This window comes from Acanthochromis polyacanthus, chromosome 8, assembly GCF_021347895.1.
Source record: "Acanthochromis polyacanthus isolate Apoly-LR-REF ecotype Palm Island chromosome 8, KAUST_Apoly_ChrSc, whole genome shotgun sequence".
NCBI classification, from domain to species: Eukaryota; Metazoa; Chordata; class Actinopteri; family Pomacentridae; genus Acanthochromis; species Acanthochromis polyacanthus.
Genome location: NC_067120.1, coordinates 28,668,767 through 28,688,686, shown reverse-complemented (window position 1 = coordinate 28,688,686; position 19,920 = coordinate 28,668,767). Strand labels below are relative to the sequence as shown.

Here is a 19,920-nt window from a genome sequence, read left to right as displayed (position 1 = left end):
AAATGTACTAAATGTAGAAGAGGGGAAAACAGCAAAACAGGCAAGATGCTGCAGCACTCCGGGCACTCCTCTCATGTACTGCGAGCGTGCACAAATAAAGGGGCGAAATCAGAGGGACGGAGGGTGGGACCAACAGTCTATTGGGAAACGCTGCGATTCAAACTCCGGACACGAGCTTGAAGTGATTGTAGAAGTAGCTTGGAAATAGATTTTTGAAGGAAAAAAAATAGTTTAGAGCTAACAGAGTCAGGCTGGTTAACTCCGCTAGTCGGCGCGTGGTGCTAATAACGCCAAGGTCGTGGGTTCAACCCCTATACTGGCCAAAAAGTCCACATAGCAACGTTTAACACCCTCAAAAATCTAAATATTAGCGTGTCAGGCAAAAGAAGCAGCAGTTTCTGTTGAATTCCTTAACATCAAACAAACATTTTGCACCAGATTTTGTGGAATTTTCAAACAAATTTGGCCAAAAACTCCCAGAAGTCAGGCTGGTTAGCTTAGCTGGTCAGAGCGTGGTGCTAATAACACCAAGGTCATGGGTTCAACCCCCATACTGGCCAAAAAGTCCACAAAGCAACAGTTAACACCCTCAAAAGTCTAAACATTAGCGTGTCAGGCAAACACAGCAGTAATTTCTTTTGAATTCCTTAACATCAAACCAACATTTTGCACCAACTTTTGTGGAATTTTTAAACAAATTTGGCCAAAAAACTCTGAGAAGTCAGGCTGGTTAGCTCAGCTGGTCAGGGCATGGTGCTAAAAACGCCAAGGTCATGGGTTCAACACCCATACTGTTCAAAAAGCAACAATTAAGACCCTTAAAAATCTAATGTCGGGCAGAAGAAGCAGCAATTTCTGTTGAATTCCTTACCATCAAACCAACATTTTGCACCAGATTTTGTGGAAGTTTCAAACAAATTTGGCCAAAAAACTCTCAGAACTCAGGCCAGTTAGCTCAGCTGGTCAGAGCATGGTGCTAATAACGCCAAGGTCATGGGTTCAACCCCCATACTGGCCAAAAAGTCCAAAAAGCAACAATTAACACTGTTAAAAACCTAGATATTAGCTTGTCGGGCAAACAAAGCAGTAATTGCTGTTGAATTCCTACCCACATATAAATCCAGATTTTATAAGAAATGCAGTTATATGAATCAGTCTTTACTTATTTTCATGCTGGATGGATTATTGCAGAAGATACAACAACAAATATTAGCTAATATTTACCACTAATTAACATTAGCAAGCGTTCTGGAGGATGCAAGCATCAATCTCGCAACCTCTCACATGCAAACACTCTACCATTTGAGCTATTCCCCCATGACAATCGTGACCTGGGAGTTTCAACGCAAAAGTGCATTGGTACATGCATGCAGTGAACAGCAGCTGTTACCTCAAACTTGTAGCAGTTGGAATGTATTTCCCACTGTCAGACAACAACCTGGCTGCACCGCACTGTCATTCTATGGTCTGGGAGAAACCCAGTGGCTTTAAACTCATCCATCAACCCAGGCTTAAATCAACCACGAAGGGACTCGAACCCTCAATCTTCTGATTCGAAGTCAGACGCCTTATCCGTTAGGCCACATGGTTCTGCTTTGCCCTTGCTTATAGTGGATTTTTTTCAGCAGCCTGAAACTAACTAAATCGTTTGTTCCATCTCAGTATGATGTATTAAACACCAAACATTTCCCAAAACACTCCAGCAGAGGAATGTGTGCTTTGATGTTCATTAATTCCCTTGAAACGAGGATAAGATGAGCCATTAAGTGATTGTAGAAGTAGCTTGGAAATAGATTTTTGAAGGAAAAGAAATAGTTTAGAGCAGGGGTGTCAAGATCCGTTCCTGGAGGGCCACTATCCTGCATGTTTTAGATGTTTCCCTCTTCCAACACACCTGATTCAAATGATCAGGCTCGTTATCAGGCTTCTGCTGAGCTTAATGATAAGCTGATCATTGAATCAGGTGTGTTGGAAGAGGGAAACATCTAAAACATGCAGGATAGTGGCCCTCCAGGAACTGAGTTTGACACCCCTGGTTTAGAGCTAACAGAGTCGGGCCGGTCAGCTCCGCTGGTCAGAGCGTGGTGCTAATAACATCAAGGTCATGGGTTCAACCCCCATACTGGCCAAAAAGTCCACAAAGCAACGTTTAACACCCTTGAAAATCTAAATATTTGTGTGTCAGGCAAACAAAGCAGCAATTTATGTTGAATTCCGAAACATCAAACTAGGGCTGGCCGATAAATCGGATTAATTCGCCTTTTTAAAACCTGACCATTTGAAAATTTGCCCAATCGTAAAATCGAGGCAAGCTTAAACATATAACAATACAGATTCTTCTTCTGTCTTTCACGACTTGTGCACTGGCATTTGCTTCCGCCTCTCATCTCCTTCCGCCAAAACACTCACACCCCTGTCATGGCGGACAGAACAGCAGACAAAGAGTTGGTCGCGAGAAAAGGGCCTCATGTTACATCGATTATATGGAAGTGGTTCGGCTTTGACAAGAATGACACAGAGCAAACTACAGTCATGTGCAAGGTTTGCAAAAGTACTGTGAAAACGAAGAGTAGCAGCACAACTAACCTCTTTCAGCACCTCCAGCAGAGGCATCCTAAAGAATGGGAAGAGTGCTCGCAGCTACGGGAGTGTGGCATGGCTAGCACTAGCCATAGCAAACAGACCACAAATAAACAACAAAAGTCAATTAAAATCGTAATCGTCCAAGATGACTAAAAAAATTGAGATTTTATTTTTTGGCCATATCGCCCAGCCCAAATATAAATATAAATATATATATATATATATATATATATATATATATATATATACCACAAAGAGTACTTTTGCAAAGTTTATACATTTTCAGTTTTTGTCAGTATTCTCAAAAGATAATAACTACTTCTGCTTTCTGACTGAGAAGCAAACATTCCAGAGCAACACAAGATTTTTTTCTTTTCTTTTTGTAGATTTGATAAAGGCCCAGTTGGGGTAGCCACAGGTTCTCAGTGCTTTCCTTATGTGGGAAAAATATTTTGAAAGCATTTGAGGTGAGAAGTAGTCAGTGTAGTTGCTAAATCAGTCCTAGCAACATGATTTGTCAGACCTCTGCTCCCCGCACTGAATTTGCTTACAGAAGAAATGAAACTACTGCAATGTAGCTTGAAACATGCTGAAATGCAACCAGCAAGCAATGCGGTGCGTTTCACATGGATAATGAACACATTTAGTGTGCCAGCTAGCAACTGCAGTGACATCAGGTTTTGCACAAATTTGTGGAGTCACATTGAGTGCATGCTGTCATGAAACCAAAAGGACCAAATGCAAAAAAATAAAATTTTGAAATCCATGATTCAGCATTTTCTTCAAATTGTTAACTGTTATTGAAACTTGCAATCAATCTGTTTGCATTACGCTTTAAACAAATGTAAGATTGGAGTATCTGATGTTTGGTTAAACTGTCAAAAAAGAGATATAATGTATTTTTTCTACTTGCTTCTTTTTTTCGATGCATCAAAGTTGTATTTGTTTTTTTCTTCCATCCTCACCTCTGTGCCCAACTTTTGCTAGTAGGTGCAGTAGTGGCAGCAGGATGTTGTAGTTGGGACTGAAAGTTCGGGCATTGTTGACCAGTGCAGTCAGCAAGGCCTCGCTACCACCTTTACTTATCATGTAGTGGATACGACGATCCGTACCTGAAGAGAAAGAAACAGAAGTAGAAGGCAGTGCTTTGCTGGATAGTAGTACACACGTCGACAAAATTGTTGGTACCCCTCAGTTAAAGAAGGAAAAACCCACAATTCTCACTGAAATCACTTGAAACTCACAAAAGTAACAATAAATAAAAATTTATTGAAAATTAAATAATCAAAATCAGCCATCACTTTTGAATTGTTGATTAACATAATTATTTAAAAAAAACAAACTAATGAAATAGGGCTGGACAAAAATGATGGTACCCATAACTTAATATTTTGTTGCACAACCTTTTGAGGCAATCACTGCAATTAAACGATTTCTGTATTTGTCAATGAGCGTTCTGCAGCTGTCAACAGGTATTTTGGCCCACTCCTCATGAGCAAACAGCTCCAGTTGTCTCAGGTTTGATGGGTGTCTTCTCCAAATGGCATGTTTCAGCTCCTTCCACATATGTTCAATGGGATTCAGATCTGGGCTCATAGAAGGCCACTTTAGAATAGTCCAACGCTTTTCTCTCAGCCATTCTTGGGTGTTTTTGGCTGTGTCTTTTGGATCGTTGTCCTGTTGGAAGACCCATGACCTGCGACTGAGACCAAGCTTTCTGACACTAGGCAGCACATTTCTCTCCAGAATGCCTTGATAGTCTTCAGATTTCATCGTACCTTGCACACTTTCAAGACACCCTGTGCCAGATGCAGCCAAGCAGCCCCAAAACATTACTGAGCCTCCTCCATGTTTCACTGTAGGGACAGTGTTCTTTTCTTCGTATGCTTGGTTTTTGAGTCTATGAACATAGAGTTGATGTGCCTTACCAAAAAGCTCCAGTTTGGTCTCATCTGTCCAAAGGACATTCTCCCAGAAGCTTTGTGGCTTGTCAACATGCATTTTTGCAAATTCCAGTCCCGCTTTATTATGAGTTTTTTTCAGCAGTGGTGTCCTCCTTGGTCGTCTCCCATGAAGTCCACTTTGGCTCAAACAACGACGAATGGTGCGATCTGACACTGATGTACCTTGGCCTTGGAGTTCACCTTTAATTTCTTTGGAGGTTGCTCTGGGCTCTTTGGATACAATTCCAACGATCCGTCTCTTCAATTTGTCATCAATTTTCCTCTTGCGGCCACGTCCAGGGAGGTTGGCTACTGTCCCGTGGGTCTTGAACTTCTGAATAATATGAGCCACTGTTGTCACAGGAACTTCAAGCTGTTTAGAGATGGTCTTATAGCCTTTACCTTTAAGATGTTTGTCTATAATTTTTTTCGGATGTCCTGGGACAATTCTCTCCTTCGCTTTCTGTTGTCCATGTTCAGTGTGGTACACACCTTTTCACCAAACAGCAGGGTGACTACTTGTCTCCCTTTAAATAGGCAGACTGACTGATTATGAGTTTGGAAACACCTGTGATGTCAATTAAATGACACACCTGAGTTAATCATGTCACTCTGGTCAAATAGTTTTCAATCTTTTATAGAGGTACCATCATTTTTGTCCAGGCCTGTTTCATTAGTTTGTTTTTCTAAATAATTATGTTAATCAACAATTCAAAAGTAATGGCTGTTTTTGATTATTTAATTTTCAATAAATTTTTATTTATTGTTACTTTTGTGAGTTTCAAGTGATTTCAGTGAGAATTGTGGGTTTTTCCTTCTTTAACTGAGGGGTATCAACAATTTTGTCCACGTGTGTATATGAGTAGACTCATTCACTAAGATTCGGTGGCGTGGCTAAAGAACCCTTCCCGCTATTATCTGGCAAGCCTTGTTCAGCACAGTTTGTGACTGTTCTTTGAAGTCCACCGTCTCTCTCTCTGTCTCTCTCTCTCTCATCCACTCACCTCACTCATCCCTCTTCACATCCATGCATCCCCTCTCTCCTCCATTCCTTTTCTCTTCTTTCCAGACACCATAACTGACTAAGGGAAATTGATGGAATCTCCACAATGGGTTCTTCTTCTCCTCAGCCAATAGCGTTTTCATCTCTACTGTCCATTATGTCCTCTCTTAAACTCTGATTATAGTAGCACGGTCCTTCCTTACAAAATGTAATAACTGTTTTGATATTCAAACAATCACTGTGAATCTAGACATATATTGTTTGATAAAAATATGTTAATTTAAATTTATGCTGAAACAGGGTTGGATAAAGGAGCCAAATTATTTAATCGATTTTAAGTAAATATCAAAAATACCTCACCTTATTCAGCCTTGATTTGAGGGTGATTCCACCCACATGAAGTGTTACATTAACTGCTATATTTATTGAACTACACACTGCTCTCCGAAGATGTATGTCATAATCTGACCATTGAGACAATTCTGTGCTACCAGCAGTTAGTCCTTTGCGTGATACTCTGATACTCAATTAATCTAAGTAGTCAAAAGCTTATCTTTTCTGAGCTTACCGGCTGACAGAAGTTCATCCAGGACATTGAGGGTGTTTAAGGTGCCCTCCACATCCCCTGAATTCTGTAAAGACCCCAAAAAAGAAAAAAAAATACAATCAACGCAATAAAATAAAGCAATTGTTCACCTCAGTCAGTTGGTTGTTTTCTCTATAGCTATATAATTCACAGAATATAATGTACTGTCTGGTTGCTACTATATGTAACAAACAGTAGTTTCTTTTCTTTTGTAGTTTTGGCACATATTCAAGAAAAATAGGACTAAACTTGCACCCACTAGCCCATCAGGCCTGTCTGATAGTTTATTTCAACACTACATGTAGTGACAGATAAAATAAACAGCTGTTCAGCTATTCTCCACTTACAAATATATGTGTAAAAATCTTTAGATATATCGCTTTACATGTACTATCTGTCTCATTTACTCTACACATGCTGATGGACTGCCAATCTTCTCAGACCAGTTTCTCATCCCAAATATCCAAAATGCTTTTGAAGTGACTGAAGGTCTGTTGGTGCAGCCAACAACAGTATCTGACTGATTAAATTTTGCAGTTCCAACAGAAAACCTTTTTGGTTGGCCAAAACTCAACCTCATTAAAATGTGTGTTCTATGAAGAGACCTGCTCCAATGACCAAATATCTGCCTGATATAAATAGCTTAATGTGGTGCGTGCAGAAAGGCTGTTTAGGTGGCCAACGATCTGCCTGTTTAAATAGAGATGAACAGTGCAGACTTGTGTTGAGCTACTGTAATAAGATACTGTTACTAAACACAGAGGTAACAGCATATCTGATTATGGGATAAGTTCTGTCAAATGTACTTGTTAATCCAACTCAAACATCTTATTACTTACTGCAGCATACAATTAAATGCAAAGCAGTTTTGTTTGGGCCAGCATATCTGATTTGGCCTGATGGCATATCTTGCTCTAAACACCATGTGAGTGAAAGAAACACTGAAGGTGTAGAGAGTATTTAGACTGAAATTTACCCCGTGCTATAACAACATTGCTGCATTATCTAGAAAAAACACAGCATTTCTGTGCTGCACTGCAGTAGTCTACTTTCAAGAATTTTGTCCATTAACCTGTATAACTCAAGCTGCTGATGACTCACATTGAATTTACAATGCATTTTTCCACAAAATGAGGATTGTGGATTTTATTCTCCATACCCTATATTAAAACTGATTAAGGAATGAATCACTTCAGCAAACAATTTTGGTTTCAATGTGAGCATGTATTATAAAAATGTAGACTTAAAATTTGAACAACTTCTGTATCGTCTGGACCTAACAAATCTTCAGAGACAAGACCAATCAGGGTCTAGATCTCAGATCAGTGTACCCTCAAGATAAACTGTGTACTTTTCTTCACACCAAACACATGAGCTGTTTTATGCATTATTTCATGTTTTGTTTGACCTTGCATGTATGATAAATATTCTCTGTCTCTGTTGTATGTCTTTATGAAGCTGTTAGGAACATAAATGTAAAAGTATGTAAAAGTATGTCTGGTTGAGAAAATCCCATCACATTAACAGAATGATAAAGCCAAAAATATTTCAACTTCATGCAGTGTTTTTTGGCACAACCGAGCATGAGACAATTAAACTTGTTTAAAATCCACTGAAGCTACGCTCTGGAGTGAGGATTGTTTCAAGCATGAGTATCATTGTTATATAACAAGGTTGATAAAACATACTGTTTACAAAACCTGTATTAACACAACAATGTACCCATGTGTCATTATCCCTGCTCTACCATGATGGTAAGGCTGACTGACCCTGTATCTGTACTTGAAGCACTTCTTCATTTTGTCAGTGGAATTAACTCTGTGCTTTCAGTTAAAAGCATCGTTGGCTCTTGTCTAGTTTACTAGTTGCTTGCACTGCATCATAGTATAATAGCATAAAGTCAAGTTTTTTAACTTTCCCCTGTGATGTAGTTGGGTCTCTGTCTCTGATGGATCAGGACTGCAACAAGAGCATCAGCAGCCTATCACTTGACTAAGTATGTGTCAGTGGCTTATTATAAATATTGGCTGTGGTAATGTAAGGAGACAATTTGGCAAATAAACTGAAAAAATGAAACACTGACAGCTAATGTCTTCAACAGTAGCTTCACAGTCTTTGCCAGAAATGTCTGTTTTTCTTATTTGGGCTCTGTAGCAACCAATAACATAATACTTTTGAACATTTTTAAATGTAACAAAGCCAATAACGTAATAACTTGCAGACATTGTAATAAAGTGTTTGACTCAATAAAGTAATAACATTTTGTCAATAATGTCATAAGTTATAATGTTATTGGCTGGTTATTACGTTAATGGCATTTGAAAATGTAATAACTGCAGCCACCTGAATGTAAGCAGGAAAGGGCCTGTCTAAATTTACATAATGATCCCCCTATCCTTCAGTGAAATGTCCATATATATATATATCCTAACACTAATCTGAAATCCACATGAAGTTTGAAGGTCTGTAGCGATAGACTCTGCAGAAAGTTGATGACCTCTTGACACTATGCGCTCCAGCATCTGCTGACCCCGCTCCTTCAGTTTACGTGGCCTACCACTTGGTGGGTGGCTGAGTTGCTGTCGTTCCCACACACTTCCACTTTCATATAATACAGCTGACAGTTGACTGTGGAATATTTAGGAGCGAGGAAATGTCATGACAGGATTTGTTGCACAGGTGGCATCCTATCACAGTTCCTCACTGGATAAGCATGTAACTGTTACTGTAACAACCACAGGGACAGTTAAGACAGCAAACACACACACACACACACACACACACACACATATATATGTATATATATATACAGTCTTAACTGTCACTGTGGTTATTACAGTAACAGTTACAGTAACAGTTACATGCTTATCCATGTATTACAATTTTGCAGGATACCTGGATGTGCTTTAAGCCATGTAGCATTTCCATCTATGAGCTATCTGTCTATAGAGATATTAAAAGTATATCTATAGAGCTATACACTTTCTCTCACATATTCAAAGACAGCACTATTTCAGCCAGTAAGCTCCTACTAAGTAAACATGTTGTACCCCAGCACTGGAACACCATTTCTTTCACTATGACATTACCTGTTATATGATTCCTCCTGGTAGAGGGGAGCGCATTAAAATAATTTATGGTGTGAGTTAATGCTATATACAAGAAACTAAAATGACTGAATTATGATGAATTAAATGAAATTGACAATGTCACTCTGCTTTCCCCTTACATTGCATTCACAAGTTCTAGGTTCTTTTACAACCTTTTAATATTGGTAGGACATGGCAATTTATTATTACTTTTACGGTGGCCCACTGAGGATCAAGCTTTAACTACAAAATAAACCAAAAAATTTGATCTTGACAGGCAGTGTATGCAATGTGAATTAAGTTTGATGCACATTTCATACATGACAGAGGGATAACCCAAAGCAAGCCTTCATGTGTAATTCAGTGGATATCAAAAAGGTTTTTATTTCTTTCCTTTCAATCTTTTATTTCTTATGTTTCTTTTTGTTTTTTAAGTTTTTTTTCTGTGTTGTTACATCACACATGCAGGTTTGTTGATAATACTGGTCACGTTTGGCTGGCTCACATGTTTCTGAAGGGCAAATTCTTATTTAAATATCCAAGGGGAACCCCACTGTCTCTTTCACAGTGCCTACATGGCAACGTGATTATTCAAAATGATGCTTGTCCAGCTTTCGAGCTTTAACTACTCAGATAACAAGAGGATTTCAAAAATGCTAAAGGTCAGCGCTCGGTAAACATACTGTACTCTGAAATGTCAGCATGGAGCAACAGACCCCCACATCTACTGGGGATGCATGACTAATTCTGGGGTCTGTGGTCTCATCACCTATTGCCTATGCTGGATCATATCACACACTCTCACATCTCACATACTGTAAACTTTGTTAATCTAACACAGCACAGACATCGGACATTTTGCCATTTTCATCTTATTTATACTTATTTTATTTATGTGTATGTATATTGACTCAATCTGTGCAAATACAACAGAGCTATTGAGTGAAAGTACTTCCTATAAAATAGAAACAGCCTATGTTTAGTTTTGCAGCATTGTTAATTGAAACAGCAGGAACAACAGTTCACAAAACAGCAGTTCCGTAAAATGTAAAAATACAGGCACATTCTTGCAACGTGAATCCCTACCTGCAGAGTTGACAGGAGGACCTCTAAGCCACCAGAGGAGCTTGGGGAGGCGATCATATTTGGTTGACCTCGTTCTGTTCCAGGCAGTCAAACAGATGGAGAAAAAAACAGGCAGGCAAAAAGGTGAACAAGCTGTTAAATAGGCAGACAGACAAAAAATAACATAAAAATGAGAGAACAGCAGGACTTGGATGAACGGAGATCTTGAATTGGGGCCGACAGATTAGATCTGAAGTTTGTTCTGTCCAACGTCCAAACAGTGCTTCACAAACACACATGTAAAGCATCTGTCTCTTGTTTTCTCTCTCACACCAACAGACATGCACATCCAGTGTTGCTGCTGTGTCTAAAGACGCGAAGAGCAACACAGAGATCTTCTGCAACTTAATTTGACTAGGATTAACTAGCAGAGCCAGGGAGGGGCCAGGGAGGGGCTATGTGTATGGGTGTATGTGTGCCACTGCTGCACGACTGTCTGTTAGTAGAAACAGTGTTCTTGTCTTCTTCCAGAGTGTGTGTAATCTCTGCTCAGTATTTTTACACCGTCTTTCCACAAATAGGGAAAATATCAATCAAAACTCTAAATGAAATAAAAGCTGCTTGTGTGACAGTAAAATAAAAGCAAAATATCATTGCACTGTTTAGCTCATTGTTCACTAATAAATGTGATTAAATGAGTGCATTGTTGTGTGCAAAGTGCATACATGTGTCAGTGGAAGTGTAACCCTACCCCTCCAGGATAAAGCGCTCCAGAAAACATTTGTGCTGTGGTGTTGAGAAGACAGCCTCTATAAAAAGGCCTTGACAAAACCAGCTGGGCAGCTGCAATACACAAACTATATTGAGTGACAGACTTCAACAAACAAGTGGTTTAGACTGAACGACCAAACTGTAACAGCAAAATCACAAGTATTCATTGCTGCAGTGCGATCTTATTAGATGGTGACTTTATTCATAGCAGGCATTTAGACATCTGATTGCAGGAAAAGCACAAATGTTCTATGCATGAACATGGAACATTAACATGGGATGCCTTTCATTTTGGTTTACTGATTCAAGGGCTTACTGGCAGGACTGAACCTCGATTCATTTTGAGGTATTTCAGGGCAGCAGAAACAAAAAGGGAACACTCCTTTTCTATCATCTTTCTGTGGTGAACTTGCTCACAAACAGCTACTTATTTCCACATTCAGCAGTTACAGATGAACAAGGATAGCCTTTGGAGTGAAGTTTGTGTCTACGCGATGAATCTGAGTATTTACTCCACTGAGATCTGTTTTTGGACTCTACCAGCTGTCCTCGAGCTTATGTTCACTAGCTGGTTTTTAGCATAATTCACAGATGTTATTTTTTACAGCTTTTTCAACACACAATCTTGCAGTGATACATTTCTGGTGACCACCACAGTGTCCATTAAGCTTTGGGAAATTGAAGAGAGCTCAGAAAGGCATTCATAGTTAATGAGGACATTCGCGCAGTTGATTTACGTATAAACGAATAGGATTGAATATAGAGTCATACAGTTACCGCAGGTGATGGTAAAGGAAAAACATACATTAAGTGAGAAGAAAATACTTTGTGATTTATTGGCTCAGAGGAGTCAACACTTGTAGTCAATCATAACAAGAAGTTAAGAGGCTATGCCACTGAGAAAATTTGATGAACACAACTTTCTACATCACCTAACCTGGTAAGTCAGCTTGCTGCATGCATATTTTGACCCATCAGATGTTGTCATCATTCAAAAAGATTTCTAATAAGTCGATGACAAAACCTAAATGCATTACTGTTGACAAATGCAGATGTGTTTCAGTCATTCGATACAGTAATAGGAGTCAATGGAAACTTTTTCTAAGGTACTTTTTGGGCTTTTTTGCCTTTATTGTAATAGACAGTGAAGAGGAGACAGGAAGCGAGGAGAAGAGTCAGGGAAGGACATGCAGCAAAGTGCCATGAGCCAGAATCAAACTATGGCTGCTGCATTGGGGACTATACCCCTGTTTCAAGGTCGCCCGCTCAACTAGTTGAGCTGTCTAGGCACCTGTCAATGGAAACTTAAGACTGCTATGATATACATGGTGTTGGGTATGTAATTTTTCGTTCATGACTGTACTTTAACATCTACAAATGTTAGTCACCCACTACAAAGACTTCATGTTGACTTACCACTGAATCAGACATAAACTATGGATAAAAACTCTGATTAAGCGACAGGTAGAAGATATGCAGCAACAAAGAGAAGTGCTTTTTGTATTTTCCATTCCAGGTGTGAGGGACTGACAGTAAGAGTTATAACTCAGTTTATTTCTCAGGTTGATTGATAAGCTTGAGTGTAAGATCACTGCCACTTGATCTCAGTCTGAGCTTTTTTCCCCACTTCCTCTGGTCCCAACTTTGGTTTGTCAAGGTTTAGGGGTTCTAATAAACTCAGCAATATTTCTAGAGATTGGCTTAAATTCTATGCAAAACAGGGTGAAATCCTAAAGAACGTGAAACATACATGTGGAAATCAATAAACTTAAAAATTCATTGCTTTAAGTGTTTACTTTGTAAACCTTTAATTTCATATTTTTTGAATAATAAGAAATTATCTTGGAAGTCATATTTCCTGTTTGGCGATTGATTATTACATTGGTATGTTACATTAACCTATTTGGAGTCTGTATTGTGTCTTAAAGGGGAAATACATGTTGGTTGGAAAAGTTCAAAGAATTCAGCGCTACTAAACTGAAGGAAAGCTAAGATAATTAACACATCTAGTTTCAACAAAGCAAGACGGTTAAGGACAAACCCCATGTTTGAAATGGTAGTTCACAAAACTTTAGGTATTGTCACTACATCCATCTTTTATATACAGTCTATGTCGTAATCTCTCTCCTGCTCAGGCGATTTCTCCAGTTTTCCCCAGAAAATTTTCCAATTCTCCATGTATTACACCTGGACATTACCTCAACAGCTAGTGGTTGACTGACCTAATGGGGTTGTGCATGTCATAACTGGTCAGATTTGTCAGGAGTCCACAGAAAGCTATAGTCTGACATAGGGTTGGCAAAGTTGCATGCCAATTCAACATTACTTCTGAGTTCATGTCGTTTTTAAAGCTGACTTTGAATTCAGTGGCTGAAAATTAGAATTACAGATGAATATACTCAACCACTGTGATCTTCAGCTTGTCCCAGTCTGTCACTCATACTCTGTCTCTTTCACACACACATACATGCAAACACATTTGAAGGTAATCCCAACATGGCAAGAATACTGCAATATGTCTTACCATTCCCTTCAGTAACAGAATGCTAATCCGCAGGTGAAATCATATGCAAATGCTGTCCCAGACAGGACTCCCCTGGCTCAACACACACATATACTGCACCCCCACACACACACTGTGCCATTTCCTCAGTAATGAGGGAAGACCCTGTGTGTTGCTTCAGCTGTCTGATTTCACTGACGCCTAGAGACAGCAGGCAGTGACAGTGTAAGCCTTAAAAGTTGCTGGCTCACCTCTCCAGGGCTGTGGGTCAGGCGGGTTACAGTTCTATAATCTTCCTATAGTTTGCTGTTCTTATATTTTGACATCTTCTGGGCTATTACATTATAAAATGAAAGGACAGTTATCTGTCGGCTTTTATTTCAGCTTGGCACAACAACGCTGACCCACGCTCTCCCTCTCAGTGTCACAATTAAAGAGGTCGTACCACAAACAACAAGAAACCAGAACTAGCATCTGGGACACTGAGAATGGTAATAAGAACACAAAACAATAAAGTATCAAATAATGTAAATAAATAAACACCAAAATAATAAACAAAATCAAGTAAATGTGAATGAACATAATCATACAATAATCCAATGCGACCACAGTGATAGGCATCTCTTGGCTTTCCATCCTTAACTCCTGCACAACACACACATTAACTGCTCACCATTCACTGCTGCAATTTCATAACCAAACAATGTTGCATATTTTTAGTACTCTCAGTTAGCTGTAGTGTTTCTAGTGTAATAAATCTTGTGTTTAAATTGCTGTATTGTTCACTTCCGCATTTTTATACTGCATTTATTAATAATGACCTGTACAACAAATGTTCTCAGTTAAATATTTTTCTATGATAACCAACAGGTCCTCTTATTATTTTAGATTATGCACAGTCACTATATAAACATGTCTGTCATGCCCATAGCCTTGGGCTTGTGATACAAGGTGGGGAAGCAAAAATGTCCCATTGACAAATTTGAATGTCCTGCCCAAACAGTGAGGATAATCAAAGCAATAATTAAAATCAAAGTTCCTTACCTTTAACCAATCTTTTTAGTATTTGTCAGACCTTGGTGCATTGTGAAGTGAGCAAGCAACAAGCAAAACGCAATAGGGTTTGTGATCTCCTGGATGCCCAAATCCCTCAGAAGGACATTGCCAAGATTGTTGGCATCAGTGAGAGGACCATTTGCCACATCCAGCATGCCAGACAATCCAGTTTGGGCACCAAGAGATCTCCAGATGGTCCTGGGAGTCTTGGGCTCAGATGGTAATAAGATGCCCCCCTACTTCTTCAAGCCAAATCAGAAAATTGGGGCTTATGTGTACTGCAAAGTTCTGAGATACACCGTTTTGCCCTGGCTGAAGGCCACCTACCCTGACAACAACTTTGTGTGGCAGCAAGATGGGGCTCCTGCTCACACATCAATCAAGGTCCAAAAGTTCTGTGAATAGAATATGGCAAAATTCTGGCCTAAAGGCATTTGGCCCCCAAGCTCACCTGATCTAAACCCCCTGGATTTTTTCTGATGGGGCGCCATTGAGTTGAGGACTAAGGCCACCCCTCATGCCAATATGGATTTACTTAAGGCTGCATTCTCCAGGGAATGGGAGGCCTACCCCAAGGAGGATATCAGGAGGGCTTTCAGAGGCTGTATCGACGCCTTCATCATGGCTGATGGAGGACATATTGAATAAACATGTTCTGAAAGCTTTACATTTATGCTCTTCAAGAAATCAGTTCAAAATTCCAAAGAATAAAAAAAGTTATACCCATTTATAGTTGTTCTTACCTGACAGGACATTTTTGCTTCCTCACCCTGTAGTGCAGTGCTCTCCCCTTCATTCCCTGTTCCAGCTCAGTTTGTGCATGTGGTGCTGGAGGCGTTTCCAGTTCCAATCAGCAAGAGCTGGGTACGAGGAGATGGGAGTGATCCAGTCAACCACTTCTTCAAGCCATACAAGCAGACTTCATTCATCGCTGGACCGTGAACCACCAACAGTTAATCTGAGTCATTGTTCTGTCTAGCTCTCTGTGCTTTTGATCCTGGCTAGTTCTTGTTTGTGCTTCCGTCCAGTCTGGAATCCTGCCTGCTCGTGCCTTCCCTGGACCCTCTACCTCAAGACTCCGCCATTTGCAGCCTTCTGGAATTCTGGAATTCCCCCACCTCCGTCACCAGACCATTCTCCACGACTCCTAGTTCTGACTGCCATTCCATATGCCATGCCATAATCCACCCTCTACCACCAGCTAAGACCCTCTCAGCCCCACCCCTTTTCCCACACCATTCCCTATCCAGCTAACTTCCTGTACACTTGAGCCAGACTGGTTGTTGTTGTGCTTAACATATAGCCATCCATAGGTTTGCAGTATTCTCGTAATTTCTAGTGTACATTTTCCAAACATTAATGTAACAAAAAATACTTTACACAACAACACAATAATAATAATAATAATAATAATAACAATAATAATAATAATAATAATTATTATTATTATTATTAGTAATAATAATAATAATAATAATAATAATAATAATAATAAGTTTGAGATGGACAGCGATGTGATGTTTTTCATGTTTCAAACAGAAAGGCATAATTTTTATTTCAATTACTGCTACATTTGGTTATAAAGCAGTCCTGGTATAAGAATAAGCCCATAATTGTACTAATTTTGTGGAGGAAAAGTTCTGTGCAATTACTGTTGGATGGTTCTGAAGCCTTGACTTACAGTCCAGTGCTAACACATGGACACGGACAGTTGCAGATACCTATTGACTTGTGGTTGTTGTTATCATATCACATTTCTAGTCAATGGGAGTCTGCTTGGAAAACTCCAAAGCATATATGCACAGTAGGCCACATCTACCTGTAAATCTACAGTGAGAATATAAACAATTACACCCTATTTGCAGGGAGAACATGCCAGCTCCACCTAGACAGTAGACAGAGTCCAAGTCAACCAACAAGTTCAAACGAAGAACCTTATTGTTGTGTAGGGACAATGTTGATCACTGTGGACAGAGAGCACCGTTACATTGAGATCAAATGGGGAATGAGGAAGGATCATATAAGGGGATTGTCACGTACTCCATATTCCTCTGACCACTGACCTCACCTCTAACACAGTGATCAACCTTAAAAGAAAATGTCACTGGGTGGCAAAATCTACCAACTTTGACTATTCTATGATATTCTTTTATTTATTTATTTATTTTTAGCTTTTTTTTTGGAAGTCAAAATGATTCAGATATTCACAATCATTTGCTTCATAGTGAAGCTGGTAGATGATGTTGTTCCCATGGTGACAGTTTGTATTTTTCTGAACCAGAAGCCGTGGGTCGTCTAATCTATCAGCACCGTTCTGAACACTCACACTGCTGCTTGCATCTTGGGCCTGATGTCCAGCTGTATGGAGAAATACAAAGTAACATCATACAGGCTGTGATGAATAGTGAAGGATGCTACGCAGAGCTACAGGTACATTCTGTATTTCCTGTCTAAAAGAGCCCAAATGGACCTAGTGGACTCTGCACTCTGAACACTCAAGGACTACAGGGGTGTGTCTGAAGCCCTCTCTCTTTTTAGACAAACGACTGTGTGGCTATAAACAGCTCTAACAGTATTGTGAAATTTGCAAATAGTTGTGGTGCATCATTAACAATCATGAGTGGGTGTACACAGAGGAGGTTGACAATCTGTCACAATGGGGTTAGACTAACAACCTGCTGCTGAACATTAGTAAAACCAAGGAACTGACTGAGAACTTCGGGAGAAGCCAGCAGAGAAATTATTCTCCACTGGGGATTAAGAATACACAACTCTGAGGATCTGTCATGGTCCAAACAGATGGACAATCATCTGAAGAAGGCAAGGTAGCCCCTTTATCACCTCAGAAAAAATTCAGAGTCTCTCTGAAGTTCCTGAAGACATTTTAGAATTTCGTGATGGAGATCGCTCTGACTGGAAATATCATCTAGTGGTATGGGAACGGCACTGCCCATGACTGGAGACGGGCTGAGGTCAGCAGAGCATACAATGGGTACAGTGCTCCCCACTCTGGAGGACATTTATATAAGGAGGAGCATGGTCAGGGCAAACAGGATTATGGAGGACCTCCACCACCCTAGCTATGGACGGTTTGAATGGCCACGCTGTGTTCGGCAGCTGAGGAACATCAAGATGAACAAAGTGACTCAAGAAGAGCTTCTTTCCACATGCAATCAGGACTGTGAACTGTGACCTCATCTCAAAATCCAAAATATAACACCTCATATGTATTACAGCCCACTGGACTAATGTAAATATGTACATAACATGTAAGTCTATGCTCACACAGGCACCAACACTATGATGCATAACAAACATAGCAATGTACACTGCACTTTAGTTGAAGATCTACCTTGTTATTTATGACATTGGGATTTTCAAAAATGTCTTATTGTTATTGCACAGCCTTGAGAAACAGTCACTGTGCATTATACTGCACATACTGTATGAGCATGTGATTAATAAAAACTCTAGAACCTTGAATCACAGAACTATGTATTTGAAGAGAATAACAAACATATTTCACATATCAGCTTTTCTATTCTGTTAATTGTGACAAATCTGAGTGATAGCATGATCAGCAGGATTGAAAGCCCTGCTCTAATGCATCCTCAATTCAGATTTTACACCAAATATAAGGCATTGTTGTGAAATTCATTGGGTGTATTCCTGCTCCCAAGAGGATGTGTGATTTTTGGTTTAAATACTGTCATGACCCTTCTTCTAGTATCACTCAAAGAACAAATACTTTATTTTTAGCCTTTCTTCTGTTCAGTGGTTTAAAAATAGAAAAAATGAAAGTCAATATGTTGTTCCTTCTCTCCAGCTCTTTGATGTGGTTGTTTGTAATGAACATATCAGCCTCTGGGGGCTGATAGTGAGCTTTCAAGCTTTTTTTCTACTTTATTTATGGTGTGACAGCTACATGGCATCCTGAAGCACTTCTGTTTAAAATCTGATGGCCCCTCTGATGTAAATCACACTGCAATTGAAACGTGAAGCACAGAAGGCCTTCTGTGATTAAATGTACCCATAAATTACCACCCTCTTTCAAAGGGACCAGAGATCCAGACTGGCGGAGACAGGCAGAGAGAAGTAGAAAAAGAAACACACTTTATCTCAGCCTTGAGTTACATTACACACCATGAGATCTTATTCATTCTACTCTTATTGGCTTCATTATAAACAGTGAAACTGGTACTGTATGTATGAAGAACATCCAGAACATCCAAAATAATCAATAAAATAAAACTCTTTTATCTAAACATTCTGCTGACATACGTGCTAGACACACCACACACAGTTACTTTTATTGTCCTCAATACTTACTTTATTTGCTTTCTTAATTCTTACTATTTATTATTTATTTCTCAAGAACATTGTGTTTTCTAAGTCTGCGATTTCACCCATGACACTGACACTGAGTCACTGAGAGGTCACCAGTTAAAAAAACACTCAGCTGTTGTCAGCTTCTATGAAGAGCTTCTCTCAGATTCCCTGCAGTTGCCTCTGCTGACCGCAAATTGAATTATTGCCATTCAAAGACATTTCTCATTCATTCATCAAACTGTTACACAAATTTAATCGAGCGATTTACTGAACCCCATGAATAGGATTATGGATAATTTTTGAAGAGTATTCTGAAAATGTATTACTTGCATTTGATTTGTTGAGGCATGATGTATAACTGCCAGTCTTTAATATGTCTAAGCATAGCAGGCACTCTGAGACCCCCTCTCTAACCTTGACAAAGGACCTAAAATAATCTGAGACGCTCTTGCAAATATCAATTGTGAATTTTGTCTTTGGCATCTGGGATTAGAATGTACTGTACTCATTATTTCAAAGTGTGATGGTGATATATGCTTTTTTTTTAAGTTACTGACAGGGAGCTGAGGTTAGCAACTATGCTGAGCCCCAGCTTCATTGGGTGAATTATTAAGATTACAAAAATATAATAATTATAAATCAGTATATATATATATATATATATATATATATATAGATAGATAGATAGATAGATAGATAGATAGATAGATAGATAGATAGATAGATAGATAGATAGATATGTGTGTGTGTGTATATATATATATATATATATATATATATATATCTACCAGTAGAATTGGAGTTTCTACCAGTAGAGATTGCAATTGCAGTCTTTACCAGTAGAGTTTGCGATTGTAATCTCTACCAGTAGAAACTCCAATTCTACCAGTAGAGATGGAATTTTAAATCTGACCCCTGCCCTGACCCCTGACCCTAACCTTAAAAGTTTAACTTTAGCCCTGACAAATCTCTGCTGGTAGGACTGGAGTTTC

At 39.3% G+C, this 19,920-nt stretch overlaps 1 protein-coding gene and 4 non-coding genes across 5 annotated transcripts in view; 3 read left to right on the top strand and 2 right to left on the bottom strand.

Moving 5' to 3' along the window:
* Nucleotides 1–13,724, bottom strand: part of LOC110963456 (cytosolic carboxypeptidase 4) — a 120,308-nt gene extending 106,584 nt beyond the window's left edge. Inside the window, 4 exon segments of the mRNA XM_051952157.1 lie at nt 3,549–3,695; nt 6,098–6,161; nt 10,291–10,364; nt 13,565–13,724. Coding sequence (XP_051808117.1) covers nt 3,549–3,695; nt 6,098–6,161; nt 10,291–10,347 — 268 coding nt within the window. The 5' untranslated portion in view covers nt 10,348–10,364; nt 13,565–13,724.
* Nucleotides 487–560, top strand: trnai-aau (transfer RNA isoleucine (anticodon AAU)). The gene has a single exon. It is a non-coding gene; the product is annotated as a tRNA-Ile (tRNA).
* Nucleotides 725–798, top strand: trnaf-aaa (transfer RNA phenylalanine (anticodon AAA)). Its single transcript has one exon. It is a non-coding gene; the product is annotated as a tRNA-Phe (tRNA).
* On the top strand, nt 945–1,018 carry trnai-aau (transfer RNA isoleucine (anticodon AAU)). Its single transcript has one exon. It is a non-coding gene; the product is annotated as a tRNA-Ile (tRNA).
* On the bottom strand, nt 1,518–1,590 carry trnar-ucg (transfer RNA arginine (anticodon UCG)). The gene has a single exon. It is a non-coding gene; the product is annotated as a tRNA-Arg (tRNA).
* Nucleotides 13,725–19,920: the final 6,196 nt, after the last annotated feature.